Below are 27084 nucleotides of genomic sequence, written 5' to 3'. Positions count from 1 at the left end.
TAGAATTTGGGGGTCTCTGGTGCCTAAAACTGGTGAGCCTTGGAGCTTCAGGTGTAGGGTCCAATGTGCTGGAGGTGGGGAGACACTGAAGGCTGACATTTGAGAGCAGGCTCTGTGCTAAGGGTTGAGACTCAGTGGCCAGAGAGGGGACCTCCGGCTTAAAGATCAGAAGCTCCTAGACACTCAGCTGTGCGGGGTCACCTAAGGATTGAGGGCTCTGAGGCCAAGGGCTAGGTCAGTCCTGTGTGGGGTGCAGGGACCCCATGCCTGGAGGTGGGGCTCTCTGAAGGCCCATAGGGGGCGCCAGGGCCAGAGATGGAGAATCCCTCAGAGCGAGTGGGGTACTTGCAAAACAAGCCACTGTGTGTGGAGGGTCTGCTCTCTCCTGAGCCATTTCACATGTATGATTTCATTTAGCCTCATGTCGACCCTACAACATCTGGGATTCTCATCCCATTTTGCCAACCAGGAAGCAGAGGCTCAGAGAGGTGAAGCGACTTGCTCAGGACCCACAACCAGCAGACGGCACAACTAGGATTCTAGCTCAGGAGGCCCTCTGGTCCTGCCCCTCTTCCTGCCTCAGTCTGTCCATCTGAGACCAGGGAACAGCAGAGACTCCCCCTAACAGCAGAGACTCCTCTTTTCTGCCCCCTCCTCTCTCATGTGTCTGTCTTTCTCTCCCAATGTCCTCCTCCCTCTGGTCCAGGTTAGAGGCCCCCAGACCCAGGAGCCCCGGACGGGCCTGTCCTCCCTCCACCTCCCACCTCCCTGCTCAAGTGACTGAGTCTCTAATTACAAACCTTCCCATCCCCTGGGGGCATCTTCAGACAAATAACAAGCAGGGAGCATCACAGGGGCTAGATTCTGGGTAAAGACCAGTGACACCAGCACTTTGGGACCCAGGTCATATCCCTGCTTCTGGTCCTCAGTTTTTGCCTCTGAAAAATGAAAAGCTTGGATTCCACGCATCCTTCCCTGATGGGAGCTGCCATGGCCTGCTGGCCAGTCTTAAACTCCAGAAAGTGCTTTTTATGACAGGCAAGCTTCACATGCTTTCTCTCACTCAATCCTTAGAGTGGAAGAGAGGGTGTTAAAGAGGAGGAAGGGGGAGGGGTGCTCAGGGAGGCGTCCCGACTTTCTTCAAACCACTCAGGCAAGAGCTGAACCCTCTTGCTGGGACTGCTGCCCAGCCAGGGATGGCGGTGTGACCTTGGGCAAGAACCCGTCTCTCTCAGATGCTCACTCCACATCTTTAAGATGGCCTGGGCGGTCTCTGAAATCTGTAAAGTCTCTTTCTGCCTGAATGGAGGAATTCGGGGTGCCAGGCCAGGTGCTGGGAGTGGGGGAGGCCCGGGAGGGGGACTCAGAGTGGGACGAGAGTCCTAGGCCTTGGGAGTCAGTCCCCTCAGCAGCCTCTGGCCTCTCTGTGACTCTGACCCACAGGGAGGAATCTTCAGACCAGGTCCCCAGACCTCAGGCAACAAAGTCCCCACATTGTGTCCCAGAAGCAAAGACATGCGCTAGAGCACTGAATCCAGCCGGGTGCGGGGGTCTCCCTTCCCCCTGCTGCACTTCAGATGCCTTGTCTCCCCAAGGTCCCTGGAGGGAGTGCCTCAGCTGAACTGCTTCTGTCTCCTTCCACCCAGCCAGATGTCCCAGAGTTGGGAGCACCCCACTTCCCCGAACCAGATGCTCCTACCTCCTACCAGTACCATCTCCCGTCCTGCCTGGTGGAGGCCCCCGGGGTTACCACTGGGCATCTGGCAGACGGTGGCACAGCCGGCCTGGCAGCACTTGAGGTCGGCCACGCATTCCCCACCTGAGAGGCACTCCTGCGTGCAGTTCAGGTCCACCTCTAGTGCAGAGCACATGCCTGATTTCTCTGCTCCTGTGCCTGGGAGGCGGCTGGGCAGTGAGGGACCAGAGTCCTAGTCTCAGAGGATGCCCAGCTCCTGTCCTAGGACCACAAAACTCAGTCTCCCTGGATATCTCCGTCTCTGGCCCTGGGTGCCTCCCTACAGCCTTCAGAGAATCCCACCAGGCCCCACTGCTGCCACCAGGGGGCAGGAAGGGCCTTCCTTAAAATGTGGTTCTTAATGGTTGAGGTATGGGTGACTTGAGCCCAAAGAGAACCAGCAGAAGTCCCCAACCCCACCTACATTTTTGAGGAACCAGAGGGTCAAATAAAGGGCAGGATGGGGTGGGCAAGGGACTTGACCTGGATGAGACCTATCACTGAAGCAAGACGGCTTTAGGTTACCTCTGAGGAAGAAAGGAACCATTTCAGGAAACAGACGGTGACGCCCCTTGGACACTGAGGGACTCCCTGAGGGGCTTATGAAAGGTGGGTGACACTACAAACCAAAGGCTATTTATTCCTTTCTTTAATGCAGTAGGCGGCACATTTACAAAGGAGTCAGGAATCAAGAAAACTAAAAGTCTATGTGCTTTTAGGCAAGTGCTTTGGTCTATGGTATTCAAAACACTTTAGCACCATAACCAACATGGTCCTCACAAATATACAAACCCATGGGACTTCCCTGGTGGCGCAGTGATTAAGAATCTGCCTGCCAATGCAGGGGACACGGGTTTGAACCCTGGTCCGGGAAGATCGCACATGCCACAGAGCCACTAAGCTCATGCGCCATGACTACTGAGCCTGCGCTCTAAACCCCGCGAGCTACAACTACTGAGCCCTGATTTCCAGGAGCTGACCGGCACCACAGTTGGCCTTATGTCTCCTGCTGAACATAAACTATTTTATAGGATGTCAGTATCAGACAACGTCATTCTGTGCCCATGATGGGTTAAGACAAAAAGTGGGACTTGCCTGGTGGCACAGTGGTTAAGAATCCGCCTGCCAATGCAGGGGACACGGGTTCAAGCCCTTGTCTGGGAAGATCCCACATGCCATGGAGCCACAAAGTCCGTGCTCCACAACTACTGAGCCTGCACTCTAGAGCCCGTGAGCCACAGCTACTGAACCCGCGCGCCTAGAGCCCGTGCTCTGCAACAAGAGAAGCCACCGCAACGAGAAGCCCGCGCACCACAACGATGAGTAGCCCCTGCTCACCTCAACTAGAGAAAGCCCGCATGCCACAATGAAGACCCAACACAGCTATAACTAACTAACTAACTAATAACTAAATAAATAAATAAATGGACACCCTGTAATCGTGGTTGAACACAGACAAAAGAAGCTAAGTTAACAAGCCACCAAAATGACCAAGCATCTCCCTCTTCTGCCTCATATGAGTGACTGATGCTGCTTTACCAAATACAGTTCTAAACTCTATCTTGTCCTCTCTTCTTAGAGTTAAGATTAGGATACACAGTCAGAGAACTGCCCCACTTCCTGACAGCATCCATCCAGAGCAGAGCCAGCTTCCTGAAACCTTCCCCAAATCACCCAACCATAGCACATTTCTTTAGGTCTTTTCTAACATCCTCTTAATGAGATGCTAGGTGGTTCCCCAAGGTGTGTGTTCTCCTTGCTGTAGTGAGTAATAAACCCAACTGGTTCAACCAGGAACAGGAGTGTTTCTGGAGGTGTGTGTGTGGCTAGAGACGTTGACAGGTAGAATCATTAGCCTTATTTTGTAAAAAAGGAATGAGAAACTCAGAGATTTGGAGAGATATTCCCAAGACTATAAGGTAGTAAGTGACAGAACCAGCTTTCTATTTTCTCATATTTAAAGACCCTGCTATGTGAGTCTCTATGCATCAGTTTCCTTATCTGTAGTGATGCAGTTAGACACTGTTCTCCAAAGGTCTCTCCAGCTCACGTCTTCCTAGAGGCAGAGGCATGAAAACATTGTCAAAGTGGCTTGGCTTGGGAGAGCTGGGACCTCCTTTTGACTGAGAACCCAGTGGATTCTAAACAAGTCATTCCCACAACGCCTTGCAGCGGGGAAGGTCTAATAATGAACTTGAAGTGGGGTGCATCCTGGGAGATACCTCCATAAGCCTTGGATTCCTGCCCCACCTACATCCTACCCGCTCCTCTCAGCCACCCTCACTTAGGTGTTCATATTTCCACAGTATCTGATTACCACAGCTCTTGACCTACTGGGAAAAGCAAGACTGGAGGGTGGGGCTTCCCTGGTGGCGCAGTGGTTAAGAACCCGCCTGTCAATGCAGGGGATGCGGGTTCGCGCCCTGGTCCGGGAAGATCCCACATGCCGCGGAGCGACTAAGCCCGTGCGCCACAACTACTGAGCCTGCGCTCTAGAGCCCGTGCTCTGCAACAAGAGAAGCCACCACAATGAGTAGCCCCCGCGCACCGCAACGAAGAGCAGCCCCCGCTCACCGCAACTAGAGAAAGCCCGCGCGCAGCAACAGAGACCCAACGCGGACAAAAATTAATTAATTAAATAAATTACAAAAAAAAGACTGGAGGGTGACCCGGGAGCTGTGATCCTACTGACCATCCTCTTATTCCTCCACTAACCTCATCTCCAGCCCAGTGAGGGGGTACCTCAGGAAGGTGCCAACCATCCTAGCAGCATAAATTGTAGGGAGCTCTAAAGAGTCATTCCCTTAACTCAGTCCTGAGAATCTGAAAGATGGTGAAAGGGACTTAGCAAATGTTAAGAAACTAAAAAAGAGACTTGGGTGGTGGTGGAGGGGTACTTCCCTGACGGCCATCTCCCAATGTCTGTAGAACTAACAAAGACAGCAGAATTTGTCTGTAGGTTCTTAGGAGCAGAGTCAGGACCAATGTGGAAACACAGGGCCAGAGAGGAGGGGGACTCTTATAGGTTCAATAGGACGGAAGAGGGTTCTATTCATGAATGCTACCGGCTGGCACCTGCTACCCAAGAGAAAGTGAGCTCCCCCTAGCAGGAGGTAAAAAACACTGAGGCTGGTTGACTAGATACCTTCTGTGAAAATTTAACATTTAGTTATTCAGAAGCCTTCTCCAGTGTTTTTCCAAAACCTAATTTCTCTTCCACTGGTACCTCTACACACCCACATCGCTCAGCTCTAATGGGTCTGTTTCTTAGAGATGACAAAAGCGGCCGCCTCACTCCCCTCAGGAGCTGGGACTTAGCAGGAGGGAGCGGAAAACTCAAGCTGTGGAACCAGGGCTCGCATGCAAATACGGTGGTTCCCCCACCCCTCCTAGGGAACTTCTGTTCCCCTACTCTGTACAGGGGGACTCCCAGGTTCATCGTGTTCAGGGTTGGGTGGACTTCGAGGAACAAGTTGGGGTCTCCTCGTGATGCTCAAAGCCTACTTGGAAACCAACACAGACTCCGATCTGGGACATGGACGGATGTAGAATCTCTGTTCTCATCTCTGCCTCTTTGTCTTGCCCCAAAGCTCCTGTTTGCCCTCTTCTCTCTACCTGACAGAATCCAACTCACCCTTCCAAACTCAGCTCAGACATCGCCTCTTCTGGGAAACTGGCCTTGACATCTTCAGGGAGGGTGGCCTTGACCTCTTCAGGTGACAGCCAGGGCCTCCACCTCGGCTCCCACAGTAGCCCCAGGAAACTAATCCTCCAGCTAACTGACATCTCCATGCTCCCATTTCCTCCCTCTCAGTATCATTAGGAAAATACAAACAAATAATTTGGGGAAAATGACAAGCACAGAGCCTGGCACATGGCCAGTCTCACAAAAAAGGGTAGTTGTCCTTCTTTAACAGAAGAAGCCCCCTCTCCATACAGATGACCTTGCGGAAGGGTGTTCCTTGGAAAAATGGACAATTGAACCTCATGCTTCTTCTTTTGTCCTTCTAAGAGGCCAGGAGAACAACTTGCCCCAAAATTTGACCTGGCCCAAGAAGTAAAGAAAGAAAGCTTTCATGTTGAGGTGTCTCCCAGATATTTTTGTAGCTTGGGGTGTCCATTAAGAGGTAGATGCCATTGCAATAGGTTTTCTTCCAATAGTTTGTAGGGCCCAGTCTAAGGGCAGAAAAAGGGGAGGAGTCCACTGCTCTGCAGAATAATGAGAAGGGCCACTATGTCTGTGGACAGTGTTGGATAAGGTTCTTCGGTGCAAAAATCAGATTCCATGCAAGTTAGCTCAATTAGGAAATTAATTTATTGATTATAAGGATGTAGAATTTTAAATGACAGATAGGAAAATGTTCAACATCGCGGTGGGGGAAAGGGACTTCTTTAATGAAAAGACCTCTGCCATCACTGATTCTCAGAGCTAGATTCCAGAAATTCCACCAACGATACCCACAAGGAGAGCAGTGATGGTGGGGTGGGGGATGAAGGTGAGGATGCAGTGAGGATGAGGGTTAGGGTTAGAATACTTGCTTCAAATCCCAGGCCCTGCAGTCACTCCAGTCATGAGGAATGTGCTCCTGTATTCCTTCCTTCCTTCCTCAAATATTTATGGACCGTCTCCTTTGTGCCAGGAACCATGCTAAGCACTAGGGATAAAGGGAAGACTGTCTCTCATGGCGCTTAGAGCCGACTGGATGAGACAGAGCTAAAGCAAGTAGACCCATGGGGGGAGGAAAGAGGCAGCGTTCTGCTGAGGAGGGTAGGGTTGAGAAGGAAGCCGGGGAGGCTGAACTGTTTCAGAAGCAGCCACAGCCCAGCCCTGCGTGGGTCCTCCTTGGACTTCAGCATGTTGGGGGAGCACGGTTCACAGGTCCTCTGCAAAAAGAAAGGGACTGGCTGAATGACATCTCTGAAGCCCCAGACTTGGACACGGTACACTCTGTTGGGTCCTAGACCATCCCAGAAATGAGCAACCACAGTCCTCCCAGGACCAGGATGACCAACAAGAAGGAAGTGAGTTTTCCAAGCCTAGGTGGGGAGCTCAGGAGCTCTGCAGACCTGCTCTGCAGGGTGGCTGACTCAGTGTTCCCATCTGAAAAAGGGGAGCATGTGAGGAGGCTCCGATTCTCATGACGGGGCTTCTAGGGTGACCTTCTGCCAAGCTGGCCCATGGAGGATGTGCTCAGTGTGTGGTTTCACAGGACACTGAGCCACTTCTCCTGGGAGGCAGCGAGGAGGAAAGACACTGTGCAGCTGTGAATGGTGGGTGGCCCCCTGAGCCCCTCCTCTTTCCCCAGCCCTTCCCCTCCCACCCTGCCTGCCCCTGTCTTACTCCAGGGCCTTTCGGCACCACCGCATGTCCTCATGCAGTCCTCTGACGTCAAGAAGTTGTTTTGCTTGGCGTCACACCCGCCATATTTGAAGGTCTCGCAGAGCCTGGAGGTGGCGTTGTAGAAGTACCTGATAAAGATAGCCTTGCAGAGACCCTTGAAGGGAGGCTCCAGGCAGAAGGCGGGCGGTGGGTCTGCAAGGATGGGAGGGACTCTAGGTCAGTTATGAGGATGGTCATCAAAGCTTGGTCTATAAGGTCAACAACAGCAACACCCTGCTTGTTTGCAATAGAGAATGTTGGGGTGCAGGGGTGTGAAATGTGAAAAGGCCAGTCGAGGGTCTGTGCTCCAACACGTTACTATTAATGTTGTGGTGTGACCATGATATAGTAATCATCTTAAAAAATTATATCTTCTGGGCTTCCCTGGTGGCGCAGTTGTTGAGAGTCCGCCTGCCGATGCAGGGGACACGGGTTCGTGCCCTAGTCCGGGAAGATCCCACATGGCCGCTGAGCCTGAGCGTCCAGAGCCTGTGCTCCGCAACGGGAGAGGCCACGGCAGTGAGAGGCCCGCGTACAGCAAAAAAAAAAAAATTATATCTTCCTCATGAAATATTTATGGATTAATTGCCATAATATCTTAGATTAGTTTTGAAACAGTCTACAAAGAAAAGAGGACCCACATCAATAATATTCTCCACATGCTGATAATTGTTGAAGCTGGATGATGGGTAAATGGGGTTTATAATACTATTCTCTGTACTTAATTGAATGGTTGAAAGTTTCCACTATTAAAAAAAAATAAGTGTGAAAAGAATCCCCTGGTGGTCCAGTGGTTAGGACTCCATTTTTCCACTGTAGAGAGCCCAGGTTCGATCCCCGGTCAGGGAACTAAGATCCCACAAGCTGAGTGGTGCAGCCAAAAAAAAAAAAAAAAAAAAAGTGTGAAGGAATCACGATGTAACGGAGAAAGGCATGAAAGAAAACACAACGGTGTGTTAGCTTTGGTTACCTCATAGGGACTGGAATAATGGAATATTGAGGGAATATTGATATTGTGACTTATAATAAATATATATTTGTCCTTCATCACATCTCTGGTAACAGACTCCTAAAACCCCTGGAATTGCCAAAGTGAAGAGAGCTGTAAGTTGTCTTTTGTTATGGGACGGAGGTGACTGACTATTGGGAAGCCCCTAGTAACCCGAGGATGGGCGCTGTTGCCACAGGCGCTAACTGCCTGACCAGAGGGTTGGAACTTACATTCCCACCCTCCTCTATGGCCTCCCCCAGCCCCGCTCAGGGAGGGGAAAGGGGCTGGAGGTTGAACAGTCACCAGAGGCCAATGATTTAATGAATCATGACTAGGTAGCAAAACCTGCATAAAACCCTCAACAGACCAAGGCATTCATGTTATTCAGAAGAATTGGCATCGACCCAGGGAACAACATAGGTACACACTCCACCGTGGCTCACCTGCACCCCTGCAGCAGCCTGCCCATGAGCTTCTGTCTCTGCCCTTTGCCCCCTAGAGGCCACTCTCCACACTGCAGCCGCAGGGACCCTGTTACAACTTGAATCCTATCCCATTGCTCCCATGACCAAGCCCTCATCTCTCTCAGTCAAATTCTGACTCTTATCTTACACGACCTGCCCCATGGCCCCTCTGCCTCATCCCCTTCCGCTCCCCACCTGCCCCCCACTCAGCTCCAGCCACCCTGGTCCCGGCTGCTGCTCAAACACACCAGGCACGTTTTACTGAAGGCTGCTCCAGCACCTGCTTATCACAGAAGGTTTGCCGACCAGTCTGTGGAAAGAGCACAGCCTCCTTTATCCCCATCAGTCTCTTTCTTCAAAATATTCATCACGACCTGGCATATTAGTTTCCCCTTTCTCTGTGATCTGTCTCCCCCTTAGGAGGCAAGTTAGTTTGCTATTTTGTGTACAGCTGTTTCCCCACATCAAGAACTATGCTTGTAAGGACTTGAGAAATATTGTTAATGGAATTGACCTCCCATTTCATGCTCATGCTAAGGGTACGTTCATTGAATAGAATGGATAGCATTGAATTGCTGTTAGTGAAAAGTCTATTTAATGATGAGGCAAGTCTATATAACTATGAATCTAGCTCTAACATTCTATATTTTGAGAGGATAGTAAAGTGATAGACAGGGGGGCAAGGGGAAGGGCATTGAGTTTTGAGTAATATTGTTCCAGCCTGGGAAAAAAAACAGCCTTAGGCCCACGAACAAACTCACAGCAGTGCTAGATGTCTTGCCCTCCCTGTAGTTGCCTCAGGCAGAGCAGAAGCTCAGCTGCCCCACACTTTTCTGATGAATTTTAATAATAGAGAAATAATCATTATTTGACACGTAAATATTTTGGGCTGGGAAGGGAAAGATAAGTAGACTACGTCTTCCAGATAAATACATCTTGGGGGAAAATGGACATCATTGGTTATGAAATTCATGATCGGTTGGTTATCCCTTCAGAGAACCTGTGCAACAGGTGTCCCCAGTCAGGTGAGGAAACCACAGACGACTTGCCCCAGCACACACAGCACGTAAGTATTTAGGTCACCATGATACTATCATGTCACAACCACAGTCACCAAATTAAAGGGGAGAGTGACTCCGGGTTTCGTCCCTGAGAGCAAACATGTGGTGTCCCTACTGACACCAACCAATTCTGCAAGGCCAACTGGGCGTCCCACGAGTCAATTCACTTCTGACACTAAAACCGCAGAGCTCGTGCAGATTCAACAATATGAGGGCTCCGTCCCACATTTCAAATGCTCGTCACAAGTCCCGGGGTCACCCATACGTGTGACAAACTTGCTATAAATTCGGAGGTTCCATGACCCCACTTCCCATCTTCAGTAATTCATTAGAACCACCCACAGAACTCAAGGAAGCCCCTTACTTACTGCTCCCAGTTTATTACAAAGGTTGAAGCCCAGGTTGAACGGAGGAGACGCATAGGGCAAAGGGGGGTTGAGGGGTGCAAAGCCTCCATGCCCTCTCAGGACACTCTCCCCTCACATCACCTTGAATGTTCACCACTCTGGACGTTCTCCAAAACCCCAAAGTTTAGGGGTTTTTACTGAGGTTTCAATAGGTCAGCAAATTGATTGAATCATTGGTCACTGACGATTGAACTCAGACTCAGTACTTACCCTCTCCTCTCCCCAGAAGTACTACAGGTTGAAAGTTCTAATTCTCTAATCACCTGAGAGACTTTTTGGAGACCGGCCCCATCCTTAAGTTATCCTGGGTCCCCTTCCTTGACTCATCGCATTACCATACAGAAGACAGTAAATTCCAAGGGTTGCAGGACATCTGGGCCAGGAACCAGGACAAGGATCAAATATGGATCTTTTCATTACACTACAGTGAGGTTCAGGGACAGGCAGTGACCAGGAACAGAGAGTCTCAGAGATAGAGTCCCTGGTCTGGTACGGTTTGGTGGGTTCCTTTTTTAAAAAGCAGAAACATAATGATTCCTTTTGAGAGTCATGAAATGTCCCTGGAGTTACAACTGCCCAACTTCCCAGGAGAAATCCAGAGAGGCTGTCAGCACCCACCCCACCCCTGCTCCCCAGCCCCTCCATGGACTCCCCTCATTCCCACTCCACCCCACCCCCCAGCCCAGCCTGTGGAGGAGAGGTGAGCCGGGACTTACCTCTGGCACGGCTCTTGTGTTCAGCCCCTGGGGTGCAGGCCACCAGGGTGCCCAGGAGGACGAGGAGGGCGATGGAGAGGCAGAGCCGGCTCATGTTCGTGGCCTTGCAAGAGGGCTTCTGAGGAAAGCTGGGGGCTGACAGAGCTTTTCATATCCCAGCTGAGGGGTGGGACAGGCAGTGAGGAGGGGAGTGAGGAAGGGGTGGAGCTGGGCCGGGTCCTGTTTATTGCGTAATCTCCCCACCTAACCTGCTTCTGCCTGCTGGGGCCAAATGCCCAGTAAGAGCACTTCTCAGACTTGACTCTGCCTGTGGGTCTCATGGAAACACAGACTGTGATTCCACAGGTGGAATTTTGTCCAATATGTTGACTCAGGGAGCGTCCCAGCACCTAGAGCAGTGCATGACAGGTGATGGACGGTCAGTGGGTGGATGAGAGCAAATCAAAGGACAGATAAGTGAACGGGAGTGTGTTAGCTCAGGTCCTCCTTTTCAGCCTCCTGCTGATGTCACCACATCTGGGCATCAAAGCCTTTCACCCCCCACCCCAAATTCACTAACCTCAGAAGACAGGTGTGGCACAGGACACCTTCCTGCAACCACTGCCACAGCTTCTCAGCTGGATGGAACGTGCTCTTTACCTGGCACTGGTCCAAGCAGAAGCTGAGAAGGGGGGGGCAATGTTCTCCTGGGAGACAAACCCTGATTTTCTGGGTAGAAAAAAGAGTAAGGGGCGTGGGCAGAGGGGAAGCAGGGAAATGAACACGTCTCCACAGCATGACCACTTACCACCCCTCACCTGGATACACCAACAGGAGAGCTGCCTGCCTGAGCAGACCTCAGGGGCTGGAGTGATCTGTGGGAGGCTGGAAAGATCGCCTGCAACATCTCCCGTTCTCAGGTCTCTCCACCTGTGGTTTTGGGGTCGGAGGATGTCAATTTGCATCCCAGCTCTCCCTTTCCCTAACTTTGTGACCTGTGGCCAGAAATCTCCCACAGCCCTGTGTCGTCAGGTGTCATCTGAGATCCATGCTGCCCACGTCGTGGGGTTGCTATGGAAGCAGTGGAGTCAACAGACATATATTCCTTCTCCCTGCAAAGTCAGTCCTTGTAATAAGAATAATAGGGATTTCCCTGGGCGCAGTGGTTAAGAATCCGCCTGCCAATGCAGAGGACACGGATACGAGCCCTGGTCCAGACTCGAACATGCCACGGAGCAACTAAGCTCGTGCACCACAACTATTGAGCCTGCGTGCTGCAACTACTGAAGCCTGCACGCCTAGAGCTCATGCTCTGTAACAAGAGAAGCCACCGCAATGAGAAGCCTGCGTGCAGCAACGAAGACCCAACACAGCTGAAAATTAATTTTTTTAAAAAAAATAATTATAATAATGAGTAATGACAGCAGTAAACACTTAGCTCCTTCCATGTGCCAGGCATTATCCTAAGCATTTAACTCATCTAATCCTCACCATAATCCTAATAGAGGGTGAGGAAATCTTAATATTTCCTAACAATACAGAGGAGAAAATTGAGGCAACAGGAAATCTGTAATTTGCCCAAGGTCATGCTGGGTAGGAACAGGACCTGAACCCAGGAAACCGGCTTCAGAGTCTGCGGACCATGCACTCGGCTGCTTTGTAAGGTATAAAGTGCAGGCACGTGTGAAGGCTTACATACCCTCCCCTCTTCACTTGTCCCATCTATTCACTCCCAATTACAACCATGTACAGCAAGGCCCCCCCATACACACTCACTCATCCACACACAGACAAGCATCCTCCCGCTAACACACACACACACACTAACAGCTAACACTGCTGAGATGTGATGATTACAATTCCCTCTGTGTACATCTTTTATCTCCTTTAATGATCACATGAAATCTCTCCTCTCTAGGGTATATTTCTACCTTACCACCTATCACAGAGGAGAAAAAATGCAGCACAGAGAGGTGAAGGCATCACCAAACTGCTGATCAGCAGTAAAAACAAGACCACAGCCCAGCCTTGTAGGCAATCACACACACACACACACACACACACACACACACACACACACACACACACACACACACACACACACACACACACCCTGTGCTCCACTTCCAGGGTCAAGGAGAAGGGAGCTGGCTCAATGCCCAGAAGCCCCAGGAGCAAGCCCAGCCTAGTGTCAAGCGGGCGCACAGCTGGGTGATGAGCTGTAGAGGGCGGGACGGGTTTGTGGCTGGCCCTTGAAGTGGGGCAGTTTTGTGGCACAGAGTCTTCTGCCTGTGGGCTCTAGTCTAACTCTGGGGATTTAATGTCAGAAGGGAATCGACTTGGGGGATGCCCAGTGGGTGTCGGAGAGTTGGTTGGTGTTGGTGGAGATACCATGGATTTGGTGTCTGGGGGAAAAAAACCCAGACCCACTCGTCGCTGGGCATTGGTGGCTGAGATGCGGCTTCGGGACAGGGGAGTAATGAGTGTGGGGCAGTGCATCCAGAAACGATTACCCATTATCTGCATTTTAACAATTCCCTGCAGATGTCAGGTGCTTCACTGACTGGATTTTGACAGAATAGTACTTTGACTTGAACTTACCACTCACCACGAAGTGACAAGAGGCCACTCACGTGTCTGCAGTTTCCCCATGTAGACAGGTGACACCTGCCACGCAGGTTCTAGGAAGGGATTACCCATCGTCACATAAAGAGTTTTTTCACATTCCACGGCCGATGCTATCCATTTCCAGCATGATGTCTTAGTCTGGGGAGTTCACTGGTGGCACAGTGGTTATGAATCTGCCTGCCAGGGTCCGAGGATGGCACAGGGCCACCCACACCTTACCCGCGTCGAAACAGGCCTGGCTCTACCCGAAGGCCCTGTCTGGGTCAGACCCTGAAGCCACCCTTGGCCTGCCACCTGTGAAGCAAGAGCCACCTGACCCTGAGGAAAACAAGGATGACTGCACCTCTGACTTGGCCCCAGACGAGGAGGTAGGAGGGGCTGGCACGCCCGTGATCACGGAGATTTTCAGCCTGGTGGAACCCGCCTCCGGGACACAGCAGTATGGTTGCCAAGGACAGGCAATCGGAAAGGGGAGACGGATGTAAAGAGTGGGAGACCGAGGACACACTGGCACCCACGAGTACAAGCTGGAGACCACGCGGATGGCCCAGAACCCATGTCAGCCTCTCACCACCCCTAACTTCGATGATGTGGGTTTCCTGCAGAAGAAGCTGGTGCCCTTCATCACAGAGTTAAATACGCATCTGGGCCAGGAATTAGAGAAGCCGAAGGAAGATCCTGGGGAAGGTGAAGCTGCTGCAGGCCTGACTGCTGCCCCACACCAACGAGGTGAGCCAGCAGACAAATGACATATGTGAACTGCAACAGTGCCTCGTGCCACGTCGCCAACCTTCCGAGTGCACTGCTGCTTCACTGCTGCCCTCCAGTTATCATGCAAAATGTCTCTTGTGGCCCATCCTAACCGGAAGCGTACGAGGAAGGGAGTACTGGGAAACGTAGCCTAGTCAAGGTGACACGTTACAAAGCCACCCTGCCATGAATCAGCTCCCTAGGGTCTCACTACTCACCTAAGGATAACGTGATAAAGCTACATTGCTGAAAATGCAAAGCTGAAGGCCATGGATTTCATGGTGACCCCAGCAAGTACGGAAATTCTGTCAAGCCCACACAGAAAACACTTGCCGGTCTCGGCTCTTTATGTGTCATTCAAGTAGTGAGAACCTGGCCCATGGTAGGCACCGTACTTAATGCTGGGATTCAGGAATGAAAAAGATATAGTCCATGCCGTTCTATTAAATACATCAGTATGTATTTAAAAACAGTGAATGGATTTCCAACTTTATTGTGGAATTTAATGGTGAAAATACAGAATTCAGGAAACTGTTGGGAGGACAGCCCTTGCATGAACCTTGCTGAGGCACAATAGGCATTGGAAAATATATAAATAGTTTCTATCTCTATGCTGTTCTATTTTAAAATTATGTTTAAACGAAAAAGAAAAAGAATCTGCCTGCCAATGCAGGCAACATAGGTTTGAGTCCTGGTCTGGGAAGATCCCACATGCCGTGGAGCAACTAAGCCCGTGCACCACAACTACTGAGCCTCTGCTCTAGAGCCCACGAGCCACAACTACTGAGCCCACATGCCACAACTACTGAAGCCCGCATGCCTAGAACCTGTGCTCTGCAACAAGAGAAGCCACCGCAATGAGAAGCCTGCGCACCGTAACAAAGAATAACCCCCACTCGCCGCAACTAGAGAAAGCCCACATGCAGCAATGCAGCCAAAAATAAATTAATTAATTAAAAAATAAAAAATAGAGAGGGCAGACAGCAGAAGCAAGATGAACAGTTCTACAGCATGTGGAACAAAAACCACATTCACAGAAAGACAGACAAAATGAAAAGGCAGAGGACTATGTACCAGATGAAGGAACAAGATAAAATCCCAGAAAAACAACTAAAGGAAGTGGACATAGGCAACCTTCCAGAAAAAGAATTCAGAATAATGATAGTGAAGATGACCCAGGACCTTGGAAAAAGAATGGAGGCAAAGATCAAGAAGATGCAAGAAATGTTTAACAAAGACCTAGAAGTTCAAACAAAATGAACAATACAATAACTGAAATGAAAACTACACTAGAAGGAATCAATAGCAGAATAACTGAGGCAGAAGAACGGATAAGTGACCTGGAAGACAGAATGGTGGAATTCACTGCCATGGAATAGAATAAAGAAAAAAGAATGAAAAAAAATGAAGACAGCCTAAGAGACCTCTGGGACAACATTAAACACACCAACATTAACATTATAGGGGTGCCAGGAGGAGAAGAGAGAGAGAAAGGACCTGAGAAAATATTTGAAGAGATTATAGTTGAAAACTTCCCTAACATGGGAAAGGAAATAGCCACCCAAGTCCAGGAAGCACAGAGAGTCCCAGGCAGGATAAACCCAAGGAGAAACATGCCAAGGCACACAGTAATCAAACTGACAAAAATTAAAGACAAAGAAAAATTATTAAAAGCAACAAGGGAAAAATGACAACATACAGGGGAACTCCCATAAGGTTAACAGCTGATTTCTCAGCAGAAATTCTGCAAGCCAGAAGGGAGTGGCATGACATATTTAAAGTGTGAAAGGGAAGAACCTACAACCAAGATTACTCTACCTGGCAAGGATCTCATTCAGATTCGATGGAGAACTCAAAAGCTTTACAGACTAGCAAAAGCTAAGAGAATTCAAAAAAAAAAAAAAAAAAAAGCTAAGAGAATTCAGCACCACCAAACCAGCTCTACAACAAATGCTAAAGGAACTTTTCTAACTTTCCTAAGTGGGAAACACAAAAGAAGAAAAGGACCTACAAAAACAAACCAAAAATGATTAAGAAAATGGTCATAGGAACATACATATCGATAATTACCTTAAATGTGAATGGATTAAATGCTCCAACCAAAAGACACAGGCTCGCTGAGCGGATACAAAAACAAGACCCAGATATATGCTGTCTACAAGAGACCCACTTCAGGCCTAGGGACACATACAGACTGAAAGTGAGGGGATGGAAAAAGATATTCCATGCAAATGGAAATCAAAAGAAAGCTGGAGTAGCAATACTCATATCAGGTAAAATAGACTTTATTTTTTTATTTTTTGGATAATATTGTTCTAGCTTTTTTTTTTTAACATCTTTATTGGAGTATAATTGCTTTACAATGTTGTGTTAGTTTCTGCTGTATAACAAAGTGAATCCACTATACATATATATATATCCCCATATCCCCTCCCTCTTGTGTCTCCCTCCCACCTTCCCTGTCTCACCCCTCTAGGTGGTCACAGAGCACTGAGCTGATCTCCCAGTGTTATGCAGCTGCTTCCCACTAGCTATCTATTTTACATTTGGTAGTGTATATATGTCCATGCCACTCTCTCACTTCGTCCCAGCTTACCCTTCCCCCTCCCCGTGTCTTCAAGTCCATTCTCTATGCCTGCGTCTTTATTCCTGTCCTGACCCTAGGTTCTTCAGAACATAAAATAGACTTTAAAATAAAGAATGTTACAAGAGACAAGGAAGTACACTACATAAGGATCAAGGGATCAATCCAAGAAGATATACCAATTATAAATATATATGCACCCAACATACGAGCACCTCAATACATACGGCAAATGCTAACAGCTATAAAAGAGGAAATCGACAGTAACACAATAATAGTGGGGGACTTTAACACCTCACTTACACCAATGGACAGATCATGCAGACAGAAAATTCATAAGGAAACACATGCTTTAAATGATACAATAGACCAGATAGATTTAATTGATAGTTATAGGACATTCCATCCGAAAACAGCAGATGACACTTTCTTCTCAAGTGGACACAGAACATTCTCCAGGATAGATCACATCTTGGGTCACAAAGGAAGCCTCGATGAATTTAAGAAAATTGAAATCATATCAAGCATCTTTTCCAACTGCAATGCTATGACATTAGAAATAAATTACAGGGGAAAAAACGTAAAAAACAAAAAAATTTTAAAAAATTGTTTTAATTTAAAAAGAAAAGTGCTAAATTCCTTAACTTGGGATATCTGGTTTTCTTTCATATACAATAATCTTTTGACATTCAGACTACCTGCCCTTTGTTGGAAAACTTCCTTCTATATATGCTGGCTTCCCGCTCACCTCCTCAGAGCAGTTCTCTCACGGTTACTTGAGATGCTGCCTCCCGGGCTTGAAGTTCTAAAAATTTCCTCCAACTCTCAACTTTTAGGTTGCACACTTTTTTTCAGTCGACAATGGACTAGCCTCATTTCTCCCCCAGCCTGTGGAGGAGAGGTGAGCCGGGACTTACCTCTGGCACGGCTCTTGTGTTTACCGCCCGGGGTGCCAGCCACCAGGGTAACCAGGAGGATGAGAAGCAGGTCAGAGAGGCAGAGCCGGCTCATGTTCGTGGCCTTGCAGGAGGGCTGACAGAGCTTTTCATATCCCAGCTGAGGGGTGGGATCAGGTAATGAGGAGGGGAGTGAGGAGGGGGTGGAGCTGGGGTAAGTGCTGTTCATGCTTCACCTCCCACGTAATCAGGCTTCCTGCCTCTGCCTGCTGAGGCCAAATGCCCAGTAACAGCGCTTCTTAGACTTGACTCTGCTTGTGGGTCTTGTGGAAGTAAATACGCATTCTGATCCCCCAGGTCTGGGTGACGCCTGAGAAGCTGCATTCCTAGCAGACTCACCGTTACAGGTGTGTCCCCAGCCCCAGTTTCCCCTCCTATAAGATGGTCCACAGGACCACAATTTGATAGCAAGCCTGGAGGAGACTCACCGGGGTGGAGGAGAAGGGTAGCAGGCACAGGGAAAAGCTGCCTTTCCCACGCACCTTGGGAAGTAGAGCAGAGAAGCCAAGGTCGGGAAGGGCTGAATCTCAGGAAGCCCCGCATTCTCTCCCACTAACCTGCGCCTCTTCCTAATTCTCTGCCTTCACCTTAATTCATTGCAATGATCACACACTGGTGGCCTGTGACAAGTACAAGTCACTGGACTTATTTTGCAGAAACAAACGTGAGTCTCCTTCCATTCCCCGAGGATGAGATGATTGATTAGATCCCCATCCCCTTCTCCTTCACTCAGGATGGCATATAAGCCTCAACTGCCTGTCTCTGGGTCCCATGTCTTTGGGGATGCTCTACCTATGAAATTTGGTTTTCTCCTGTTCATCTGTCTTATGTCTAGTTTGTCTTACCAAACAAGACAAGGAACCTAGAAGGGAAGCAAAGAAAGGTTTCCTCCCCAACAACAGTAGGAGGACCTGGGTTTGGCAAATTACTTAGTGTTCCTGGGCCTTGGCGCCCTCATCTGTAAAACGGGATTGTTTATAAAATTAACCCCATTTCTTTGGGATGCTGTGAATGCATTTGAGACTAATGAATAGAGAATGCTCAGCTCTGTGCCCCTGGGGGGTAAATACTCAAAGACTCAGGGCTCCTCTTGTGATCATCAACATGACACCCAACTCCCAGTAGGAACGTCTGGATCTGATCTCAGGCCCGTGTTGAAATAAACATCTAGACCCGAGATGTCTGGGGTGCCATGTCAGCACGTTGAAACTTAATTCTGTGTTCTTGTAAATGACCTACAGTTCTTTGGACCCTTGGGGATGGAGACCGCTCACTTCATGAAGTGTTAAGTTTGTGTCACCTGAACTGTCTTCTTTAATCGTTTTAGACAAGGGAAATGCCTGCTTTCCCTTTGGGGTCTGGGGCTTCCCTGAGGTCAGCTGTGCAGGCAGTATATACCTGCATGCCTGACCACAGTAAAAACCCAAGACTCCCAGACAGAAGTGAGCTCCCCTGGTTGGCAACACCTCGGGTGTGCTGGGCTGAGGGAATCAAGCAGAAGCTTGTGCCTGTGCTCCTCTAGCTTCACCCCATGCACTTTCCCCCTTTGGCGATTCTACTCTGCATCCATTTGATATAAACTCAAGTATAACACCTTTGTGTCCCGTGAGTCCTTTTATGAATTAAACCTGAGTGTGGTCTTGTGAACTCCAAACACAAGTAGTCTTGCTGCAGCAGAAATTAGTTGAGGCACCCCCATTATGTTAGACCTTATTCAGCCCTTATTCTTTCCACCCATTCCACCTGTCTCCTACAGATGTTTTCTCCCCCTCTCTTTCTTGCTTAATTGCACTCTGAAAACGACTGCCCTCTAGCTAAGGTTGTACCATGCGCCTGATGTTTACTTCTCCATGACAACACTCCCGAACACTCCTCTCCCTCGTGAGCATTCTTCATTCCGAAAAGGTCACGGAACGATAATCTCGAGGACCACCAGAACCTATTCCGGAACCACGTGACGCCAGCCCTAATGATCTCAATGTCTCCAGGAGGAAAGAAGGATGCAAACTACATCAGCCCTGATCCTTATCTACAGCCCTATTTTCCACCCTGAAACTGTAAGACCCTTTTCTACTTCCCAGGAAGCGGGGCACAGCCTTGAGTGTGTTAGCCTGCTGTGGCCCCCTTTGCCTGGCAAAGTAATAAAGCTACTCCTTTCTACTCCTCCAAAGCTCTGTCTCCGGGTTTCTATTCTGTACTGGTGAAGAGAGGCCGGGTTTTCGGCAACAGTTTCCGTTATTATCTCCAAGTAGAAACTATATCCATAGAAGGTAAATAACTTGCCTGAGGTCACACAGATAGTGAATAGCAAAGCTGGAATTTGAATTTCTCTGTCTCCAATGGTGAGGTTTTTAACAACTACTGAAGCACAAGTGAAGATAATCTAACATAACTGATGTCTCATATAGAAAACTCAATAATTGGAAAAGAAACTTTATTTCAAGATGTAATACAAGGAAATTTCCCTTACAAAAATCTGTAGGTTGGAAAAAGCATTCCATGTTCCAGTACAAAAAAAAAATGATGCAGAATGATACCAAAATACGTTATCTCAAGGATAAGCAAAGAGGTCTTCAAGCTTTCAGGTAGGAAAAAAGTCACCCCTAAGGGAGAAAAACATTCAGGCCACTTCATAGCGACACTCCATGGCAGAATTCAGTGGAACCAGGTCCACAATTGTTCTGGGAAAAGAAAGTCTCATCCAGGATTTTTTATCCCATCAAATTGTCCTTGAAATATAAAGGCAATATGCAAAAATTCAGAGAAAAAAACACCTGTAAACCCTTTGTTTTTTAGAATTATTATTTTTTTATCTACCTAATAAAATGTTTATGAGGATAACTTGAAGTAAAGATACTTATTTCACGTGGTGGAATTTCACCGTCCACTCTGGTAGCCACTAGCCACACGTGGCTACTGAGCACAGGAAATAGGAATAGTATGAATCAGGATGCGCCTCAAGTGCAAAATACACTCAGATTCCAAAGACTTAGTATGAAGAAAAGTAAAGTATCATATTGATCTTTATTACATGTGGATTATATGTTGAAATTATACTATTTTGGATCTATTGAGTTAAATAAACTATTATTAAAACTAGTTTTACTTCTTTCTTTTTAATCTTTAAAATGCTGCTGCTAAAAAAAAAGCTGCTAATTCCTTGGCAGTCCAGTGGTTAAGACTCAGTGCTTTCACTGCCGTGGGCCCGGGTTCAATCCCTGGTTGGGGAATTAAGAACCCACAAGCTGGGACTTCCCTGGTGGCGCAGTGGTTAAGAATCCGCCTGCCAATGCAGGGGACATGAGTTTGAGCCCTGGTCCAGGAGGATCCCACATGCTGCGGAACAACTATGCTCGTACGCCACAACTACTGAGCCTGTGCTCTAGAGCCCGCGAGCCACAACTACTGAGCCCGTGTGTGACAACTACTGAAGCCTGGGTGCCTAGAGCCCGTGCTCCGCAACAAGAGAAGTTATCGCAATGAGAAGCCCGCGCACCGTAACGAAGAGTAGCCCCCGCTCACCACAACTAGAGAAAGCCCATGCACAGCAACGAAGACTCATCGCAGCCAAAAATAAATGAATAAGTGAAACTTATAACAACAACAACAAAGATCCCACAGGCTACGCAGTGTGGGGAAAAAAATGCTGCTTCTAGAAAATTTAAAATTCTCTTGCGGCCTGCATTATATTTCTGCTGCACAGCACTATGGTAGAATCTGTGGGGAGTGACTTTGCCTTTTGTTTATGCTATTCAGTATAGCTTGATCTTTTAAAAATAAATATGATGATTTCTATGAAACAATACACTCATTATCCCAAAATTAAATAAATAAGCCAATGAACAAAGAGCTATGTTCTCTCTCCTGGGATGTTGAGACACTAGCTGGGAGGCTCTGGATAGGAACCAATAATAACAGAATGGAGAATAGCTGTGCTGAGCCCTTAGGGACCATGTGGTCTAGCCCACCTGTTTTACAGATAGGGAAACCGAGGCCCCCAAAGGTCCCTTTTCAGTCCAAGGTCACAGAGACTCAAGTCTGCAGTACATGAGGCTGGGGACTGCGTTCCGGATGCTACAGAAGCACCGTCTTAGGGGACTTGCTCAATAGCCATGAAGAGCCCATCCAAGGCCAGTGGCACAGCCTCCAGGTAAGAAGTCCAGTTCTTCCAGCCCACACCCCTTGCCCAGGGTGCTTCCTATTCCAAGTAATGGAAAGCGAGTACTTTCCTCAGCCCTGGGGAAGAGGACCCCTTCTCCTTCAGCTGCAGATATAAGTTCCCGCCTCCTAGCCTCAGCCCAGAACAAGTAGCTACTCACACCATGAAGCTCAGCCGCCTCCTTGCCCTTTGCCTCACCCTCTGCCTGGTGGGCTTGGCCAGCTCAGGAAAGACCTCAGGTGAGCTGAGGGGTTGGGAAAAGGGTCCCTGAGATCATAGCCTATGGGGTGGGAGGATGCTGGATCCAAGAGGCCACCTGGTCACTTCCCCCTCAGGAGGAAACCAGGGCCTAGGTATGGGAAGGGGCTCCCATAGGGTCACCATCTGGTCTCAGGAAAATGTGGGACCAGACCTCCCCGGTGTCTATGTGACATCTTCACCAAATTCTAATTTTTCTTAAAAAGCAATACACATGTTTGTGTTAAAGACAAACCATATGTAAATGTATGAAGTTTAAAAAGTGGGTCCCCTGTTTTACATAGCGCCAACAATCCTGCTCTCCAGAATCCTACTCCCTAGAATTCTTAAGCAAGAAAATAAATGTTCATACTGCTTTGAAAATGAGGCCAGATTCTCAGACTTGGCTGCACACTGAAGTCCCCTGAGGAGTCTCTGGGTCTCACACTCAGAAATTCTGATTTGATTGGTCTGGGATGAAGCCTGGGCATTGGGACATTTTTTTAAAGTTCCCCAAGAGATCCTAATATTCTAACCAAGATTGAGAACTGCTGCCTAACAGAAGGTCTCGAATTCCCTTCCTAGAATAGTCTCTTCCCTATTCTGGGTTAAGTTTCTCCCAGTATATTCAGCATGGTCAGTGTCACACGCAGTGAAGATGCACAAAATGGTTCGGTAGAGGTGAGTTGACCCACGTGCTTATTTGTGTGAGGGATGCTGTCCTTATTAGGGAAAGTGTAATTATCAAAGTGGAGTTTGTTGCATCCCATAAGAAGTCCTGAGTGTCCAAGGCTAATTGTTGAGGGAGGGTGTGTGTAAGGGTTTGATAAATTCCTTTGTGTGATAACTGGACTTGGATGTAGTTAGGAGTTAAAATAACAAGTGATTCAGTAAAAGAGGCCAGTTTCCTTATTTGCTGATTACTCATGGATATTTAAGATTATTTAATGTAAATATCTTCTTCCTAGTTATAAAAAATGATACTTGTTCACTGGCATTCAAATGATACTAAAAAGAATTTTTAGGGAATTCCCTGGTAGTCCAGTGGTTAGGACTTGGCATTTTCACTGCCATGGGCCCGGGTTCCGTCCCTGATCAGGGAAGTAAGATCCGCAAGCCACGTGGCGCAGCCAAAAAAAAAATTTTTTTTAGAAGATAAAAATCCCTTCAAATTCCACCACCCAGAGATAACTACCCTAAATATATTGGTGAACAACTTTCATGTCATCATTCTACCGGTTTATACATATATTTTACATCCGCAGATCATACCAGATCTCCTATTTTGTAATTTGTTTTTTTTATTCAACAAAAGTTATGGACCTCTCCCCATGCTGATGCGTATAGATCAACACTATGCTTTTGTTTTTTGGCCACACTCTGCAGCATGCGGGATTTAACTTCCCCAGTGTCCCTGCAGTGGAAGTCAGAGTCTTAACCACTGGACCACCAAGGAAGTCCCAACACTATGCTTTTTAGTGACTGCATAATGGCCCATGGATCCCCTGTTGGTGAACATTTACATATTTTCCAAATTATAATTCTTTGCAATTATAAACAAATCTACAACAAACACCTTGATGTCAAGTTATGAGAGGCTATGTGATTTTGGGGAAATTATGGTCTTATGATTTTGGGGAAATTACCAAACCTCTCCGAGCCTCAGTTTCTTCATTTGTGAAGTGGGGACAGTAATATCCTCTCCATTAGGTTAAATAATGGCAAGTATAGCAAACACCTAGGAGGGTACTTGGTGTAGAATAAATGCTGGGGGAAAAATACTCATCAGTTCTTTAAAAGGACACGTAAGTGACAATCCTGTTCTTCCTTTACCTTGCAGCCAATCTTCAGCAAGAGGCTTCCCAGGAGTTGCTCCAAACCCCCTGCCCCCTGCCAGCTCCCCGCAGTGAGGGGCCCTTGCAAAGCCTCTTTGCGCCGATACTTCTACAACTCCACGTCCATTGAGTGTGAGCCCTTTATCTATGGCGGTTGTCAGGGCAATGCCAACAATTTTGAGACCACAGAGGTCTGTGTGAGGGTCTGCAAACCCCCTGGTGAGTCCTCTGATGGAAACGGGAGGAGTAATGGAGCTGACAGCATGCTGGGCATGTGAAGGGAGGTGGTGTTGGCGAGGATGCTGGCAGTGATTCAGATGATCATGTAAATATGGAAGTTGGTGATGATGGGAATAATGGGAATAAGAGATGGGTCACCGTGGGCTGGTGATGGTGGTAATGAGGTGTAGACAGTAAGGCTGCGGTGGATGGTGGCATGGATAGTAAAGATGAAAGGAAGCTTGGTTATTGCAGTAAGCCCTTTTAAAATACATGGTGGGGCTGGTAAAGGTGAAGACGGCAATGTAACTTTCACAGGGGGGATCCTGTTGACAGAGGTGATGAACGTGATTGTAGCACTGATCACGGTGGGAGGTGACAGAAATGAGGAGGCCCCCAGGTTGGTGGGTGTTGAAGGGGTTGGGTAAGGAGTCCAGCTTGATGGCTCTGGCTCTAGGTCGCCAACAGGCCAGCCAAATAGGGAGCTGGCTGCCATCTCCCTTACAGAGACCAAGGTCAAGAGCAGCTGAAGGTGATACCTGCACGTTCCCAGGCCTTGACCGAAAGCTGGCTCAGCTGCCATTCCTGCGCAGAGAAGAGGCCCTGCTCTGAGCCCATCCTGTAACCCTCCGGGACTGAGTCAATAAAGTGTTCAAAGTTGATGTGACCTGAAGCCTTCCTACAAGGGCCCTGGGCCTGTCCTCCAAAACTGCTCACAGCCACAGGGGCAATCAAACCTGCATCACCCCCACCCCTAACCTCCTTCAGACCCGCATTGCCCTGTGTCCCCAGAATGAAGATGAGGACAGAGGACACAAGTTCCCCTATCGCCAGGGGTCCTCACGCAGGCCAGACTGAATGGAAATTTGGGGACCTTGAGTGTCTGTCCCTAGATCCTGGCCTGCTGCTCTTTCCTGCCCGGGGCTGCAGGATGAGCCAGAAGGTTCTTCCTGTCCAGCAGGAACCATGGCCTGGAGGAGTGTGGAGAGGGGTGGAAATTCAGGGAATCTTGGCCAGCTAGGGTGGCACTCCCCTCTCCACCCAGGGGGATACTGGAAAAATGAAATTTATACATATTTTTTAAATTGTGGTAAAATACATACAACATGAAATTTACCATTTTAACCATTTCTAAGTGTACAACTTAGTGGCATTATGTATACTCACGCTGTTGTGCTAACGTGACCACCACCCACCTCCAGAACTTTTTCATCTTCCCAAACTGAAACTTGTACCCATTAAAAATTAACTCCTCTTCCCCCTCCCTGCAATCCTTGGACACCACAGCTCTAATTTCCGTCTCTGTGAGTCTGCTCTAGGAACCTCAGCGAAGTGGAATCACACGGTATTTGTCCTTTCGTGACTGGCTCGTTTCACCTAGCATCATCCATGTTGTAGCCTGTATCAAAATTTCCTTCCTTTTTTGGTTTTTGTTCTTTTGTTTGTTTTTGTTTTGTTTTCGCTGCTCCGCACAGCATGAGGGATCTTAGTTCCCCAACCAGGGATTGAACCTGTGCCCCCTGCAGTGGAAGCACGGAGTCCTCACCACTGGACCGCCAGGGAATTCCCAAAAGTTCCTTCCTTTTAAAGACTAAATAATATTCCACTCTTATATACATTTTTGAAAACCAGACAGGTCTGCCTGACCACCATGCCCACCACCCCCTGTAACTGTCTCCTCCTGTCCTGCGTCTAATCTAACCACTTCCTCTTGCTGAAAGGGAAACTGCTGGGCTTCCCTGGTGGCGCAGTGGTTGAGAGTCCGCCTGCCGATGCAGGGGACGCGGGTTCGTGCCCCAGTCCGGGAAGATCCCACATGCCGTGGAGCGGCTGGGCCCGTGAGCCATGGCCACTGAGCCTGCGCGTCCGGAGCCTGTGCTCCGCAACGGGAGAGGCCACAACAGTGAGAGGCCTGCGTACCGCAAAAAAAAAAAAAGAAAGAAAGAAAGGGAAACTGTTGCCCAAAGTCAAAGAGCAATACTAGAAGCCAGAACCTGGAATCCCTAGGCTAGATCCCTGTCCTGGTGATGTCACTGGTTCCCTTGGTGTGCCCTTCCCACCTCCATCCCCTTCAGATATCCTATTGCCCAGGAGCCAATCTAGATCATGTGAAATCACATCAGGAAGGACATGCTGAGTAGCCAGCCTTGCCCCAGGCTCAAAGTGGGAACCCAAAGTTGAATGGACCGGGACTTCCCTGGTGGTCCAGTGGTTAAGACTTCGCCTTCCAATGCAGGGGGTGCAGGTTTGATCCCTGGTCTGGGAGCTAATATCCCACATGTCTCACGGCCAAAAAACCAAAGCATAAAACAGAAGCAGTACTGTAACAAATTCAATAAAGACTAAAAAAAAAAAAAAAGGTCCACATCAAAAAAAAATCTTAAAAAAAAAAAAGTTGAATGGACCCTTGGGCTTTATCAAAGGCCTGAAATACTTAAATTAAATAGACATGAGTACATATATATTTGAGACAAAGGGCATGCTTTTCTCTTTATTTCCCCACTCTCTGTCGTGTTCTGAACTGTTACCAGAGACTGAGCTCTGGAAGATAAGAGTGAGGGTAGCCTTAACGACATGCCAGGCATTGTTCCAGACACTGCAGCTACAAAAGACAAATCCTGGCCCTTACAGAGAGTAATCGTTAATAAACAAGATAAGTAAGACACACAGCACTTTAGATGGTGGTGAGGGCTACAGAGGAAAACAAGATAGGCAAGCGGTGAGCTGGTAGCTGGAGCAGCAATTTAAAATCGGGTTGGCCAGGAAGACCTCATGAATAACTTGATGGTGGAGGTGGTGGAGAGGAGTTGGATTCTGCATTTATTTTGAAGGGAGAGCAAACAGATTTGTTGACAGAGCACAATGGGGAATGAAAAGAAGGATCAAGGATGAGTCAAGGTTTCTGGCCTGACAACTGGAATGATGAGAGCTGCCATTAGCAAAGATGAGCTGACGATGGGTGAGCATGTTTGGGGTGGGGGTG

At 48.2% G+C, this 27084-nt stretch overlaps 3 protein-coding genes across 4 annotated transcripts in view; 1 reads left to right on the top strand and 2 right to left on the bottom strand.

Annotated features, from left to right (window-relative positions):
- Positions 1 to 6059: 6059 nt before the first annotated feature.
- On the bottom strand, positions 6060 to 11655 carry LOC115845488 (serum basic protease inhibitor-like). Of its 2 annotated transcripts, none has more exons than XM_030843482.2 (3): positions 10755 to 11655; positions 7077 to 7268; positions 6060 to 6619 (listed from the first exon to the last, which is right to left on the bottom strand). In XM_030843482.2, exons 1-3 carry the CDS (start codon positions 10846 to 10848, stop codon positions 6609 to 6611), a joined length of 297 nt encoding a protein of 98 aa, XP_030699342.1. In that variant the 5' UTR covers positions 10849 to 11655; the 3' UTR covers positions 6060 to 6608. The 2 variants fall into 2 exon arrangements, with proteins under 2 accessions (XP_030699342.1, XP_069899640.1); XM_070043539.1 differs by having other exon boundaries at positions 6060 to 6390.
- Positions 11656 to 16380: 4725 nt separating this feature from the next.
- Positions 16381 to 27084, bottom strand: part of PIGT (phosphatidylinositol glycan anchor biosynthesis class T) — a 29727-nt gene continuing 19023 nt past the window's right edge. Inside the window, exon 13 of the mRNA XM_060284343.1 lies at positions 16381 to 17751. The gene's annotated coding sequence lies outside the window, so the exon portion shown is untranslated. The remainder of the gene's footprint in view (positions 17752 to 27084) is intronic.
- On the top strand, positions 21524 to 25932 carry LOC115845519 (early lactation protein-like). Its single transcript, XM_060284347.2, is given in 5 exon segments — positions 21524 to 21801; positions 21886 to 22049; positions 23888 to 23927; positions 23929 to 24101; positions 24609 to 25932. Coding segments are annotated over 5 exon segments (438 nt in total). The 5' UTR covers positions 21524 to 21763; the 3' UTR covers positions 24632 to 25932.

The sequence above is a fragment of the Globicephala melas genome, chromosome 15 (assembly GCF_963455315.2).
Source record: "Globicephala melas chromosome 15, mGloMel1.2, whole genome shotgun sequence".
Lineage (NCBI taxonomy): Eukaryota > Metazoa > Chordata > Mammalia > Artiodactyla > Delphinidae > Globicephala > Globicephala melas.
The sequence above is the reverse complement of the archived record's forward strand: the minus strand, read 5'-3'. Positions and strand labels throughout refer to the sequence as shown.

What these genes read in the sequence shown, in the direction of transcription:
- LOC115845488 (XM_070043539.1), bottom strand. Translation starts at nt 10,848, where the DNA reads ATGAGCCGGCTCTGCCTCTCCATCGCCCTCCTCGTCCTCCTGGGCACC. An exon ending in ACACAAGAGCCGTGCCAGAG is followed by an intron (nt 7,269 to 10,754) that starts GTAAGTCCCGGC and finishes CCATCCTTGCAG; the next exon opens with ACCCACCGCCCGCCTTCTGC. An exon ending in TGGTGCCGAAAGGCCCTGGA is followed by an intron (nt 6,391 to 7,076) that starts GTAAGACAGGGG and finishes CTTTATCCCTAG; the next exon opens with TGCTTAGCATGGTTCCTGGC.